This window comes from Scylla paramamosain, chromosome 46 (assembly GCF_035594125.1).
Source record: "Scylla paramamosain isolate STU-SP2022 chromosome 46, ASM3559412v1, whole genome shotgun sequence".
Classification (NCBI taxonomy): Eukaryota; Metazoa; Arthropoda; class Malacostraca; order Decapoda; family Portunidae; genus Scylla; species Scylla paramamosain.
The window spans coordinates 3258738-3275555 of NC_087196.1; the positions used below are offsets into that span (position 1 = coordinate 3258738).

The 16818-nt window shown below is 39.0% G+C and overlaps 1 protein-coding gene across 9 annotated transcripts in view; it reads left to right on the forward strand.

Annotated features, from left to right (window-relative positions):
• LOC135094621 (von Willebrand factor A domain-containing protein 5A-like) overlaps positions 1–16818 on the forward strand; it is a 176448-nt gene that overhangs the window by 153265 nt on the left and 6365 nt on the right. For all 9 annotated transcript variants that reach the window (XM_063994871.1, XM_063994876.1, XM_063994872.1 and 6 more), the window contains exons 14-15: positions 8823–8945; positions 10212–10242. In XM_063994871.1, the coding sequence (XP_063850941.1) occupies positions 8823–8945; positions 10212–10242 (154 nt within the window). The remainder of the gene's footprint in view (positions 1–8822; positions 8946–10211; positions 10243–16818) is intronic.

Here is a 16818-nt window from a genome sequence, read left to right on the forward strand (position 1 = left end):
TGTTCTATTCAGTTGCAGGCCTGTACTGATAGATATGTAGCTATACTTGTGTGTCTGCTTAACCCAAGGTAAATACCACATTTGCCAGCACATTAGATGCACATTTTTATTGAAAAAAAGTATCTGACAATTTCCATGCATCTAATGCAGCCATAGTACAGATGCCTAGGCCTGTAAGCCTAGGCCTATAGGTATGGAGCTAAAATAGTAGTACACTAAGTACAAATATTGTTACTAATAATATTACTACTACTAAAATACTCTCTCTCTCTCTCTCTCTCTCTCTCTCTCTCTCTCTCTCTCTCTCTCTCTCTCTCTCTCTCTCTCTCTCTCTCTCTCTCTCTCTCTCTCTCTCTCTCTCTCTCTCTCTCTCTCTCTCTCTCCTTCCCTGTCCTCCTCTCCCTTCCCTCCTTCCCTCCCCCTTCCCTGCCATCCTCTTCCTTCCCTCCTTCCTCCCCCATTCCCTCCCTCCATCCATCACCTCTCCACTCTCTCTCTCTCTCTCTCTCTCTCTCTCTCTCTCTCTCTCTCTCTCTCTCTCTCTCTCTCTCTCTCTCTCTCTCTCTCTCTCTCTCTCTCTCTCTCTCTCTCTCTCTCTCTCTCTCTCTCTCTCTCTCTCTCTCTCTCTCTCTCTCTCTCACACACACACACACACACACACACACACACACACACACACACACACACACACACACACAGCTGATAACAATGTATAAATTAGTAAACAATATAGAAAGAATAGACTGAAATGACTTGGTACCACAGATGGAGGAAGGAGAGAGATAGATGAGGGAGCATGGGAAGAAAATAAAGAGTGGATGTTCAAGCAACATTAAGAAATACAGCTTCCCATATAGAACTATTAAAATCTGGAATGATTTGAAGGAAGAGATAATTGCAGCAGACAGTGTATACATGTTTAATGAGAAACTAGATAAATATGGTTATGGAGACAAGACAAAATGAGCTTTGGCTCGTGCCCTGTACAATACAACTAGGTAAATACACACACACACACACACACACACACACACACACACACACACACACACACACACACACACACACACACACACACACACCTTCCTGGACATTTATAATAAAGAAGTTGAGAAATGGGTGGTTAAGAAATCAATGGTAAACCCATTTAAGAAGAACTGGTATAACAAGAGATATGATATAGCTAGACTGGAGAGAGAAAAAGCATGGAATAGTTGGAAGAAAAATAAGAGACAAGACTTGTGGGCCAACTATATAAGAGGAACAATTATGTCAAAATACATACAGATGAGCAGAAGAATTATGAAAAGAATGTTGTGGATAACCAAACCAAACCAACCAAACTGTTTTATTGATTTATCAATGGAAAATTCAAGAGCAAAGAAGACATTAACAGAGTAAAAGTTGGAGAAAAAATGGTTGAAGACCCAAAAGAGATGGCTGAAGTCTTCAACAGATACCTCCACTCAGTGTTCATTAAGGAAAATGATTTTAAGGAAGAAAGGATAGTGATAGAAAATGGGACTGGTCTGAAAGAGGTAGTAACATCAACAGAAGAAGTAAAAAATATGTTGGAAGAGTTGGATGTAAGGAAAGCAATGGGACCTGATGGTGTGTCTAACGGGATTCTAAAGGAGTGCAACCCACAACTAGCCAAAGTGAAACACAATATAATCAGCACCAACTTGTTGGAAGGAAGAGTACCTAAAGATTGGAAACAGGTGGATATTACTCAAATTCACAAGGCTTGAAGTAAAGAAGACCCATTAAACTATAGACCAGTATCACTGACAAGTACGGTAGCAAAGATTTGCGGAAAGATCATCAAGAACAGATAGGTGAAATACCTGGAAGGCAACAGTGTGATAACAGAGACAATTCGTATTCAGAGAAGGGAAATCTTGTGTAACAAATTTAAAAAGCTTCTACTCAAGAGTAACAGTCATAGTACAAGAGGGAGATGGATGGGCTAATTGCATATACATAGACCTGAAAAAGCATTTGATAAATTACCATACAGAAGGCTATTATGAAAACTGGAAAACATAGGAAAATTAGGAAGATCATTATTAAAATGGATGACCAACTTCTTGATGGACAGAGAAATGAGGACAGTAATCAGAGGGAATAAGTCAAAATGGAGACCAGTAATAAATGGAGTTCCACAAGAATCAGTACTAGTGCCAGTTATGTTTGCAAAATATGTAAACAACATGATGGAAGGAGTGACAAGCTACATGAGTCTCTTTGCAGATGATGTTAAAATTATGAGAAAAGTAACAAATGAAGAAGACTGCGAAGTTCTGAATAAAGACCTAATTAAGATAAATGAATGATCATTAAGGTGGAACATGGAGTTTAATGCCAAGAAATGTAGTGTGGTGAAGTTTGGAAAAGTGCAAGAAGAACAGAAGGCACCTACTACTTGGGAAATGAAAAAATTTCTTTAAGATCAGAAAAAAGATCTGGGAGTAACCATTTCTAATTAACTGTCATTTGTAAAGATGTAAACTAAATCACTGGAGAAACATATAATCTGCTGAGAAACATCAAGATGGCATTCTCCTACATTGATGAAGATATGATAAGAAAAACTGACAACAACAATGATATGTCCAAGACTGGAGCACACAGCATTAGTGTGGTCACCAAGTTTGAAGAAGAATACCAGAAAACTAGAAAGAATTCAGAGAGCTGCAACTAAAATCCCTACAAGCCTAAGAGGGTATAGTTAATAAGAGAGGTCGACAAGATTGGGCTTGACTACACTGGAAAAAAGGAGGGAAAGAGATGATTTGATAGCACTATACAGAATATTGGAAGAGATGGAAAAGTTGGATAAGGATGATCTTGTAACATCAGATACGAGAGGTACCAAAGGACATGAAAGGAAATTGATACGGAGTGTTTTGCAGAAGAGACATCATGAAACATTGCTTTCTTCATAGGAGAATATTGGTGTGGAATGAACTTAATGAGACTGTGTGTGCCAAGCCAGTCCATAAATTTAAAGAAAATTTAGATAAAAGGCAATATGGAGACAGAACAGCATGAGTCTAGTGTAGCTCTTGTCCTGTATTTCATAGTAAACACACACACACACACACACACACACACACACACACACACACACACACACACACACACACACACACACACATTACCCCCAAAACAAAATAGAGGATATCAAGAAACTAAAACAAATCAGAGAGGGACTCAAAGCTGGCATCTCACCAGGGATCTTGAGATGATCATTTATGCCACTGACATGTGTGAAATGAAAGCCAAACAAACCACCATTAAGAACACACTAACAAAAATTCAGGCCAGTAATGAAAAAATCTATGAATTATTAGAGCCAACCACTCTGTAGAATGCCAATGTAGAGGATATATTATATGAAGATGAAATAACTAAAATCCTCACCAAGCTAGAGGTTACACAGGAAACACCAAAACGGGAAAACAAGGAAAACCGCTTTTAAACTGCCCAAGCTTGTTTTACCCTCCTTTAATGGCAACCTGATCAGGTGGGTTGAGTTCTGGGATATATAAGAATGTTCCATTCATCAAAACAAAGATTTAACATCTATTCAGAAGCTCACCTGTCTTAAGAGCCAACTGGAGGGAGAGGCACCACAACTCATATCAGGTTTCAAACTTGAAGCCTCAAATTATGAACCTGCCATCCAACTCATCAAAGACAATTATGGCAGGAAAGACAGGCTCAGGTAATCCCTGATGAATGAACTAAACTAACTAGTCTGGAAAAAAACTAATCATGACATCACTAGCCTCAAGCAATTCATAGCAATATATGAAAGTCTCTATAAATCATTAAATGCACACAATATCATCAGAGAAGAAATGTACTTTACATTCCTCATAAATTACCTTCCAGCCCCTATAAGAGAAAACATAAAAAGGGTGTTTAAGGAAAGTGTATTGAACATAGAGAAAGCTTTGGATTGTCTGAGGAATGAAATATTTACTTTAGAAAGTAATCCATCTATTGTTGAGAAAGAGGTAGAACATCATACAGTAGATAGCTTTAATACTGGTCAAAGTTGGGAAGAAAGCCTTAAGACTCAATGTAAACTATTCCAGAAACAAAATCATCCATGGTTTAGATGCCAACATTAGCCAAATCCTAACTCAAAGGTAAAAAGCTCAGCAACTAATGCCATGCAATGGATGTCTAAGCCTGCACAAACTCCAGAATTAAAGACTGTAAATTCTGTGAAATAAAATACTACCATCCTCTATGTATAGAATATAAAACAAATAATAAAACAGAGAGTGAGGCCAGACTGAGATAAATAACAACATTAACCCTAACAAGGAAAGGACCTATCTTACCAACCTTAATGTCACCCCTCATAGGAAAGGGAGGTAAGATTACTAAATTAAGAGCCTTATTAGATCAGTGCTCACAAAAGACCTTTGTACTAGAGCCCTCATTAGGTAAATTAAAATATAAATTGATAAGCAAAGAAATCCTAAAGCTTCAGGGATTCACTGGAAGCAGAACAAGTCAACAATATGACATAGTTTCTGTGTCCTACAAATATAAAGAAAGAGAACACTCCCAAAGAGCAGTGGTGGTAACTCAGATGTCTCAACAAACAGCACATAAAGGACTGAAAAGGGACATAGTTAAGTTAGAACATTCAGGTTGCATACTGGCTGATCATTAAACCCAGCTGTGACCTCACTGAATGTTTCCCTTTATGTCTCACAACACAAGGGGGCAGTCATAACCTGCCCTCTAAAGATAACTCTCTTCCTCAACACAAAACTACAAGCACCCAATAACACACACTCTTCACTCAAAATTTCAAAATTATTATGGTGACTCCTACACCAGCATCAGAGTCCCCATCTGGGGAGGGGACCACAAATATCCCAAGGTCAGACTGCCCTTCTGACAACGATCCTAAGTGTCTTGACACTGCCCTCAACTTTTTCTTCATTAACTTCTGCAACATTCGTGGTCTAAGATCCAATTTTCAATCTGCAGAACACCATCTCTCCTCTTCTAAACCTCATCTTCTTTTCCTCACTGAAACTCAGGTGTCTGAGGCAACTGACAGTAGCCCCTTTTCTGTTCCCTCCCACTTTCTCTATCCTCATTTTCGTTCCAAAGCTGGATGTTCTGTTTACGTGCACAACGACTTAACCTGCTCTCATGCCCACACTCTTGAATCTTCAATCTTCCGAGTTTTCCACCATCTGGCTACGACTACAGAGTCACTCTCAAACTAAATTTATCTGTGCTGTATATCTCTCACCTAACTCCTCTGACTATAAGAAATTCTTTGACTACTTAACTTCCAAAGTGGAGCACATTCTGACTCTCTTCCCTTTTGCAGAGATCTCTATTCTTGGAGACTTCAATGTTCATCACCAGCTTTGGCTTTCCTCCCTGACCATTCTGGTGAACTAGCCTTCAACTTTGCTATCCTCCATGACCTAGAGCAATTGGTGCAACACCCTACTCATATTTCTGACCATCTTGGAGATATGCCCAACATTCTTGACCTTTTCCTGACCTCTAATCCTTCTGCTTATGCTGTCACCCTCTCTTCTCCATTGGACACCTTCAATCACAATCTCATATCTGTATCTTGTCTTATCCCTCCAATCCCTCCTCAGGATCTCCCCTAAGCAAAGGTGCCTCTGGCATTTTGCATCTGCTAGTTGGGGGGACCTGAGGAGGTATTTTGCTGATTTTCCTTGGAATCACTACTGCTTCTGTATCAGAGACCCATCTTTGTGTGCTGAGCACATAACAGAGGTGATAGTGTCTGGCATGGAGGCATACATTCTTCACTCTTTTTCTCAACCTAAACCTTCCAAACCTTGGTTTAACACAGCTTGTTCTTGTGCTATACATGATAGAGAGGTGGGCCACAAAAGGTAGTTAAGCCTTCCATCACCAGAATCTCATGCACTTTATAATCTGCCCAGAACCATACCAAGTCTGTTCTCTAAGTAACCAAAAACTCCTTCATTAACAGATATTGTCAAAATCTTTCAAGATCTAACTCCCCTTGTAACTTCTGGCATCTAGCCAAAAATATCTCCAATAACTTTGCTTCTTCTTCCTTCCCTCCTTTATTTCAACCAGATGGCACCACTGCTATCACATCTATTTCAAAGCTGAACTCTTCACTCAGACCTTTGCTAAAAACTCTACCTTGGATGATTCTGGGCTTAATCCTCCCTCTCCTCCACCCTCTGACTACTTCATAGTAACTATTAAAATTCTTTGCAATGATGTTTTCCATACCCTCGCTGGCCTAAACCGTCGGAAGGCTTATGGACCCAATGGGGTCTCTCCTATTGTTCTCCGAAACTGTGCCTCCTTTCTTGTACCTTGCCTAGTCAAACTCTTTCAACTCTGTCTGTCAACATTTACCTTTCCTTCTTGCTGGAAGTTTGCCTACATTCAGCCTGTTCCTAAAAAGGGTGACCATTCTAATATCTCAAACTACCGTCCTATTGCTTTAATTTCCTGCCTATCTAAATTTCTAAATCTATCCTCAACAGGAAGATTCTTAAACATCTATCACTTAACAACCTTCTATCTGATAGCCAGTATGGGTTCCACCAAGGCTGCTCTACTGGTGATCTGACTTTCCTCACTGAGTCATGGTCATCCTCTTTTAGAGATTTTGGTGAAACTTTTGCTGTTGCCTTGGATATATCAAAAGCTTTTGATAGAGTCTGGCACAAAGCTTTGATTTCCAAACTACCCTCCTACTGCTTCTATCCTTCTCTCTGTAACTTCATCTCAAGTTTCCTTTCTGACCGTTCTATTGCTGCTGTGGTAGATGGTCACTGTTTTTCTAAATCTATTAACAGTGGTGTTCCTTAGGATTCTGTCCTGTCACCTACTCTCTTATTATTCATCAATGACATTCTAAACCAAACTTCTTGTCCTATCCATTCCTATGCTAATGATACCACCCTGCACTTTTCCACATATTTTCATAGACGTCCAACCCTTCAGGAAGTAAACATTTGACAGGGAAGCCACAGAATCCCTGACTTCTGATCTTTCTAAAATTTCTGATTGGGGCAGAGCAAACTTGGTATTGTTCAATGCCTCAAAATCTCAATTCCTCAATCTATCAACTCAACACAACCTTCCAGACAACTATCCCCTCTTCTTCAATGACACTCAACTGTCCCCCTCTTCTACACTGAACATCCTCAGTCTGTCCTTTACTTATAATTTGAACTGGAAACTTTACATCTCATCTCTAGCTAAAACAGTTTCAATGAATTTAGGCGTTCTGAGACGTCTCCGCCAGTTTTTTTCACCCGCCCCCAGCTGCTAACTCTGTACAAGGGCCTTATCCGTCCATGTATGGAGTATGCTTCACATGTCTGGGGGGGTTCCACTCATACTGCTTTTCTAAACAGGGTGGAACCAAAAGCTTTTTCATCTCATCAACTCCTCTCCTCTAACTGACTGTCTTCAGCCTCTCTCTCATTGCCCCAATGTTGTATCTCTAGCTGTCTTCTACCGCTATTTTCATGCTAACTGCTCTTCTGATCTTGCTAACTGCATGACTCCCCTCCTCCCATGGCCTCGCTGCACAAGACTTTCTTCTTTCTCTCACCTCTATTCTGTCCACCTCTCTAATGCAAGAGTTAACCAGTATTCTCAGTCATTCATCTCTTTCTCTGGTAAACTCTGGAACTCCCTGCCTGCTTCTGTATTTCCACTTTCCTATAACTTGAATTCCTTCAATAGGGAGGTTTCAAGAGACTTATCCTTCAATTTCTGACTACTGCTTTGGACTACTGCTTTGGACCCTTTTATGGGACTGGCATGTCAGTGGGCTTTCTTTTTTTTTATTGGATTTTTGTTGCCGTTGGCCAGTGTCCCTCCTGCATTAAAAAAAGCAACATCATGAATGATGATGATATATCCCTCCCAATAGGAGCTGACCATTATTATGAGTTAGTATACCCTGAATATGAGAGGGCACTCTCTCTACCACCCTGGCAGACACTCCATTCAGACTTCTAGCTAAGTATTCTACTTAGTTGCAGGCATTTGCTGATAGGCACTTAGTTATACTCATGTGTCTACCTAATCTAAGGTAAATACTTACAACCTGGCACTGGCCATTTATGTCGGTTCACCATAATCAACAGAAAAACATTTGAAAACCCAGCTAATCATCTTTATGGCATTTGAAAATAGTCATGGTGCAGTTTCACAGGTTTTTAAAGGTGTTTTTATGGTTCTAGTGACAGATTAACAAGATTTTTTACATTACTGACAGGAGAAACACTCTTGAGAACCTGGCTAATAATTTCTGTGGCCTTCAAGAATAGTTGTGGTGAAGTTACACTGATTTTTTAAAGATGTTTCTTATGGCTCCAATGACAGATTAACATGATTTCTACAATATTAGCAAATGAAAGCTCTCAAGAATCCAGTTAGTCATCTGTTGTGTTTGAAAATAGTCATGGTGAAGTGATGTGGGATTTTTAAGGGTGTTCTTATGGTTCTAGTTTCAGATTTACAAGATTTCTACATTATTAATGGAAGAAATGCTCTTGAGAATCTGGCCTTTGAAAGTAGTCATGGTAAAATTACACAGGTTTTTAATGGTGTTTTTATGGTTGTAGTGACAGATTAACAAGATTTCTACATTATTAACAAGAAAAACACTCTTAGGAACTTAGCTAATCATCTCTGGCCATTAAAAGTATTTTTGGTGTGAGAGCAAAGCATATAAGGATATGAGTGTCAGTCACATGTCACCTTCCCTCCTCACCTGTATCACGACTGCATTGCAGAAGGCATAGGGGAGGACATGGTGGCACTGAGTGTGGCAAGTGGCGTTGTGTGTCGCCACACAGCACTGGTTGGCGTGGACCAAGAGTCAGGGAAACCTGTGCCTGAATTTCCAAAATCCACAGGTAATAAGAAGAGTTGGATAACATTGAAGTAACAGTAATGTCTTTCTCTGAGGGCTAAGTTAGGTTAAGTGAGCTAATAAGAAGAGTTGGATAATATTGAAGTAACATTAGTATCTTCATCTGAGGGTTAGGTTTGGATAACACTAAAGTAACATTAGCATCTGTATCTGAGGGTTAGGTTAGGGAAGAAGAGTTGGATAATATTTAAGTATGTGACATCAGCATCTTCATTTGAGAGCTAGATTATATCAAAGTATGTAACTTCAGTATCTTCATCTGAGGACTAGGTTAGCTTAGGTTTAGGTTCATTCAGTTCATTAATTTTACTGCAGATCCCTTTATTGTGTAGACCATGATTTGAAAAAGTATCAGACTTTGCTAAGAAATAAACAGTCAGTGTATGGAAATCATTAGTAGGCTACGGTTTGGTGCTCTATGGCAGTGGTGGGTTATTGGTAGTTTGGTGCTCTATGGCAGTGGTGGGTTATTGGTAGTTTGGTGCTCTATGGCAGTGGTGGGTTATTGGTAGTTTGGTGCTCTATGGCAGTGGTGGGTTATTGGTAGTTTAATAAAAATTCTACCTTTGATCAGAGTTTAATGAAAGTTGTTAGTTTTCAAGATTGTTTTCATCAATTTAGTATTGATTGAACAAAGATAATAAAAAGAATTGGGTGGTGTATGACAGGGGTGGATTATTAATAGTTTAAATATTTTCAGTTTTACTAATATGAGTACTGTACTTTGAACTTTTGTTACACACACAAAAAAAAAAATGTAAGCTTTGTCAATGAAGGTAAAAAAAAAAACGGTTTTGTTATTAATACACATGAAATCAAATTTGTATTTTAGGATTTTTTGTATTTCAACAGTTCTTAAGAGTATGAGAACTAACTGCTGATTTGAAAGGGTGCATACACTAAAAAAAAGGTTAAGAACCACTGCTTTAAGTCAACCGTCGCCCTTCATATGGAAGCTTTTACATGCTGATAAGTTAATCCATCAAGGATTAGAAGAGGTGGAAGGTTAAGTGGAAGAAAGGCACACACTAACTTTATGACTAGCTCTACTTTATCATTCATAGGAAAAAAAACATCCATGAGAAAATAGTTCTGATGAGAGAATGCAGTGTTTTAAGTCAGCCTGTATCATGTGCAATATCACTGGATTACCAAGCTCCATCCTCACATCATGTTGCTTTGAGTTGCTGTTGCCATCCACCCCATAATCCTTTTGTAATGTGTGTTTTTCTCTCTCTTGGTTTCTCAGTGAGGCAGCTATCAAGATGCTTTGCTCCAGTGTAAGTACACATCTTTTCTATATCATTCTTCTGTCTATCAGATAAGGTGAAGGGATGTTGTGGAATGTTTTTTATTAGTTTTATTTCCATTTCTTATTTTTTTTTATTAATTCTTCATCTTTTTATTTTTATTATTATTATTATTATTATTATTATTATTATTATTATTATTAAGTGTAAATGATGTATTTACCTAGTTGTATTTACAGGGCCTGAGGTACACTCATGTGATCCCATCCCCATATCTACACTTGTCCAGTTTTTCCTTAAAGTTGTGCACACTCATTGCCGATACTACATCCTCACTTAGCATGTTCCAAACTTCAATATTTCTCTCTAGGAAACTATATTTCTTTATGTTATTAAAGCATCTTCCTTTTCTTAGTTTTTTGCCATGGCCTTGTGTGTAAAACTGGTATTTTCTACTTCTCTTAGCAGTAGTTTCTCATTATCAGTTTCTTCCACTCTATTCCACAATTTATAAATCAGTATTAAATCTCCCTCTTCTCTTCTTTGTTCTAATGTTGGCAGATTCATTTCCTTTAACCTGTCTTCATATGTTAATCCATCCAATTCAGGAACCATGTCTTCACTGCCATCCCTTGTATCCTTTCCAGTTTTTTGACATATTTCTTCTTGTGGGGAGACCACATTGATTCAGCATATTCTAGCTTTGTTCTAATCATAGTGGTAATTATCTTTCCCATCATATCTTTATCTATCTAGTGGAATTCTGTTCCAATATTTCTCACCATTCTATATGTATCTCTGAATATCTTTTCTGCATGCTTGTCCAACTGTTGACCATCCTGTATTATCACTCCCTCATCTTTTTCTTCTTGTACTTCTATTATTTCTTCATTTCCCATTTTATATGTCCATTTTGGTCTCTCTCTTAACTTTTTCCTATTTCCACTACATGACATTTTTTTATGTTAAATTTCATCTTTAATTTCTTACTTGTCTTTGTAATTTTACATTGTGTGTGTGTGTGTGTGTGTGTGTGTGTGTGTGTGTGTGTGTGTGTTTATATTTATATTTATCTAGTTGCATAATACAGGGTTCAAGCAGGGCTCATAGTGTCCTGTCTCCATATCTATATTTACCCAGCATTTCCTTAAATGTATGCATGTTTGCTGCTGTAACAACTTCTTCATTTAGGCCATTCCAGATATCCACATATCTATGTGGAAAACTATACTTCTTGATGTCCCTCAAACACTGACTCTTCCTGATCTTCTTTGAGTGCCCTCTCATCTGTCCAGCTTCATCTTCTTCCATCAACACCAGATCCTGCATGTCTATATTCTCAATGCGGTTAACTATTTCATACATCGTTATTAGATCTCCTCTTTCTCTTCTAACTTGCAAAGTTGGCAGTCCCATTTCCTTCAACTTCTCTTCATATGTTAGGTATTTGAGATCCGGTACCATCCTTGTAGCTGCCCTCTGAATTCTTTCCAACTTCTTTATATCTTTCTTCACATGTGGACACCACACCACTACTGCATGTTCCAGTCTGGGACACAGCATAGTGGCTATAATTATTTTTCATCATAGTCTTAATCTTGTAATGAAATCCCACCCTAATATTTGTTAACATCCTGTATGTTAAATCAAATATCTCACTTATATGCTGTTCTGTGGTCAGAGTATCTTGAATAACCACTCCTAGGTCTTTCTCCTTCTTGCTCTCCATTATTACTTCCTCTCCCATTTAATAGTCCCATGCAGGTCTTCTTTTACTTTTTTCCCATTTCCATCACATGGCATTTTTTAGCATTGAATTCCAATTTCCACTTCTTGCTCCACCCATAAATCTTGTCAATATCTCTTTGCAACTCCATACAATCAACATGGCTCTTTATTATTCTTAACAGTTTTGCATCATCAGCAAACAAATTAATATAACTGGTCAAACCCTCCTGCATAGCATTGAAGTATATTTGGAACATAATGGGTGCTAACACTGACCCCTGTGGTACTCCGCTTGTTACATTACTCCAACTTGAACAGGTGTCCCTGATCACGGTTCTCATTTCTGTATCCTTTAAGTAGTCTCTCATCCATTTTTGCATTGTCCCTCTCATTCCTCCTATATGTTCCATCTTCCACAATAGTCTTTTATGCGGAACTTTATCAAGTATCAAGATGTCCAAGTACACTGTATCTAACCACCCATCTCTGTTTTGTACTTCATCTGTTAATCTTGTATAGAAACTTTGTAAATTTGTCACACATGACCTTCCTTTTATGAAACCAAATTGGTTATTTTTTATATTTCACCCACTTTTCCTTGATCACTATTTCACAAATCTTGCCCACAACACTAGTTAGCAGCACTGGTCTATAATTTAGTGGTTCAGTCCCCTTTCCCCCTTTTGTGTATTGGCATTATATTTGCTCTCTTCCACTTTCTTGGTACTCTTCCTTCTATCAGTGAGCTGCTAATCACATCCCAAATTGGCTCCACCACTTGTTTTCTATATTCCTTTAGTGTCCAACCTGACACTCCATCAGGCCTCAATGCTTTCCTGATATCCAGTTTTTCTAACAATTTGCCAATTTCATATTTTTGAACCAAGACTTCCTATAATTGCCCTCCCCCCCTTGCTGCACTTCCTTGTTTGATTCTGTAAAATCCTCTTCCACACTGAACACAGACCAGAAACTCTCACTCATAATTTCACTCATCTCTTCCACTGTTTGGTATATCTTTTCTTACTTTACCATCTTGTCAGTGGTCTCTCTGCTTGTCATCTTTCCATTGATATACCTGCAAAAAAGCTTGGGCTATTCACATTTCTTTACCACATAGAAGGAGGAGGCAGTAGACACCTGCCGAAACAATAGTTACTCCCAGTGAGGTCTAAAGCACTGTTCAGGGGGTGCTGTGAACTTATCATTAAACCCAGCTGTGACCTCACTGAACATTTCCCCTTGTGTCTCACAACACAAGGGAGCAGTCACAGTCTGCCCTCTAAAGACAACTCTCTTCCTCCACACAAAACTACAAGCACCTAATAACACACACACCCTTCACTCAAAAATTTTCAAAATTATTATGGCGACTCCTACACCAGTCTCAGAGTCCCAATCTGGGGAGGGGACCATAAATGTCCCCAGGCCGGACTGCCTTTCTGTTGACGACACTAAGTGTCTTGTCACCTCCCTCAACTTTTTCTTCATTAACTTCTGCAACATTCGCAGTCTAAGATCTAATTTTCAATCTGTAGAACACCACCTCTCCTCTTCTAAACCTCATCTTTTCCTCACTGAAACTCAGGTGTCTGAGGCAACTGACAGTAGCCCCTTTTCTGTTCCCTCATACTTTCTCTATCCTCATTTTTTATCCAAAGCTGGATGTTGCATTTATGTGTGCAATGACTTAACCTGCTCTCGTGCCCATGCTCTTGAATCTTGCAAGTTTTCCACCATCTGGCTACAACTACAGAGTCACTCTCAAACTAAATTTATCTGTGCTGTATACCTCTCACCTAACTCCTCTAAGAGATTCTTTGTCTTCTTAACTTCCAAAGTGAGGACATTCTGACCCTCTTCCCTTTTGCAGAGATCTCCATTCTTGGAGACTTCAATGTTCACCACCGGCTTTGGCTTTCCTCTCCCTTCACTGACCATCCTGGTGAACTAGCCTACAATTTTGCTATCCTCCATGACCTAGAGCAATTGGTGCAACACCCTACTCATATTCCTGACCGTCTTGGAGATACGCCCAACATTCTTGACCTTTTCCTGACCTCTAATCCCTCTGCTTATGCTATCACCCTCTCTTCTCCATTGGGCTCCTCCAATCACAATCTCATATCTGTATCTTGTCCTATCGCTCCAATCCCTCCTCAGGCTACCCCTAAGCAAAGGTGCCTCTGGCATTTTGCATCTGCTAGTTGGGGGGACCTGAGGAGGTATTTTGCTGATTTTCCTTGGAATGACTACTGCTTCTGTGTTAGAGACCCGTCTTTGTGTGCTGAAGCGCATAACAGAGGTAATAGTGTCTTGCATGGAGGCGTACATCCCTCACTCTTTTTCTTGATCTAAACCTTCCAAACCTTGGTTTAACACAGCTTGTTCTTATGCTATACATGATAGAGAGGTGGCCCACAAAAGGTACTTAAGCCTTCCATCACCAGAATCTTATGCACTTTATATTTCTGCCCAGAACCATGCCAACTCTGTTCTCCAACTAGCCAAAAACTCCTTCATTAACAGAAAGTGTCAAAACCTTTCAAGATCTAACTCTCCTTGTGACTTCTGGCATCTAGCCAAAAATATCTCCAATAACTTTGCTTCTTCTTCTTTCTCTCCTTTATTTCATCCAGATGGCACCACTGCTATCACATCTATTTCTAAACCTGAACTCTACACTCAAACCTTTGTTAAAAACTCTACCTTGGACAATTCAGGGCTTGTTCCTCCCTCTCCTCCACCCTCTGACTACTTCATAGTAACTATTAAAATTCTTTGCAATGATGTTTTCCATGCCCTTGCTGGCCTAAACCCTCAGAAAGCTTATGGACCTGATGGGGTCCCTCCTATTGTTTTCTGAATCTGTGCCTCCGTGCTTGCACCCTTTCTAGTCAAACTCTTTCAGCTCTGTCTGGCAACATCTACCTTTCCTTCTTGCTGGAAGTTTGCCTAAATTCAGCCTGTTCCTAAAAAGGGTGACCGTTCTAACCCCTCAAACTACTGTCCTATTGCTTTAATTTCCTGCCTATCTAAAGTTTTTGAATCTATCCTCAACAGGAAGATTCTTAAACATCTATCAGTTCACAACCTTCTATCTGATCGCCAATATGGGTTTTGTCAAGGCTGCTCTACTGGTGATCTTCTGGCTTTCCTTTCTTTCTTTTAGAGATTTTGGTGAAACTTTTGCTGTTGCCTTGGACATATCAAAAGCTTTTGATAGAGTCTGGCACAAAGCTTTGATTTCCAAACTACCCTTCTATGGCTTCTATCCTTCTCTCTGTAACTTCATCTCAAGTTTTCTTTCGGACCATTCTATTGCTGCTGTGGTAGACAGACACTGTTCTTCTCCTAAATCTATTAACAGTGATGTTCCTCAGGGTCCTGTCCTGTCACCCACTCTCTTCTTCTTATTCATTAATGATCTTCTAAACCAAACTTCTTGTCCTATGCACTCCTACGCTGATGATACCACCCTGCACTTTTCCACATATTTTCATAGACGTCCAACCCTTCAGGAAGTAAACATTTCATGCAAGGAAGCCACAGAAAACTTGATTTCTGATCTTTCTAAAATTTCTGATTGGGGCAGAGTAAACTTGGTATTGTTCAATGCCTCAAAAACTCAGTTCCTCCATCTATCAACTCGACACAACCTTCCAGACAACTATCCCCTCTTCTTCAATGACACTCAACTGTCCCCCTCTTCTACACTGAACATCCTCAGTCTGTCCTTTACTTATAATCTGAACTGGAAACTTCACATCTCATCTCTTGCTAAAACAGCTTCTATGAAGTTAGGTGTTCTGAGACGTCTCATCCATCTCCGTCTTGCACTATGTCCATTACTCTTGAGTAGAAGCTTCTCATATTTTTTACACAAGATTTTCCCTCTCTGAATCCAAATTGTCTCTCTGTTATAATATTGTTGTCTTCCAGGTATTTCACCCATCTGTTCTTGATGATCTTTCTGCAAATCTTTGCTACCATATTTGTCAGTGATACTGGTCTATAGTTTAATGGGTCTTCTTTACTTCAGGCCTTGTGAATTTGGGTAATATCCACCTGTTTCCAATCTTTAGGTACTCTTCCTTCCAACAAGTTGGTGCTGATTATATTGTGTATCACTTTGGCTAGTTGTGGGTTGCACTCCTTTAGAATCTAGTTTGACACACCACCAGGTCCCATTGCTTTCCTTACATTCAGTTCATCCAACATATTCTTTACTTCTTCTGTTGATGTTACTGCCTCTTTCAGACCAGTCCCATTTTCCATTGCTATCCTTTCTTCACTTTTCTTAGTAAACACTGAGTGGAAGTATCTGTTGATTCAGCCATCTCTTTTGGGTCTTCAACCATTTCTTCTCCAACTTTTACTCTGCTAATGTCTTCTTTACTCCTCAATTTTCTGTTGATAAATCTATAAAACAGTTTTTGGTTGGTCTTTACATTTATCCACAGCATTCTTTTCATAATTCTTCTGCTCATCTGTACGTATTTTGACATATTCGTTCCTCTTTCTTATATAATTGGCCCACAAGTCATGTCTCTTACTTTCCTTCCACTTGTTCCATACTTTTTTTTCTCTCTAGTCTAGCTATATCACATCTCTTGTTTTACCAATCCTTCTCAAATAGGTTTTCCATTGATCTCTTAGGTACACATTTCTCCACTCCTTTACTATAAATGTCCAGGAAAGTGGTCCACTTTTCTTGTCATCCATTTGAAATACTGTTCCAATCCACTTCATTGAAATAATTCTTAAGCTGTCCAAAATTTTTCTTACTGTAGTTCAACCATTCTCTCCTGTGGTCCTATCTTCTTGTACTAATGTTTTTATCCATCAATAAGAACTGAATCAATGCATGGTCACTTT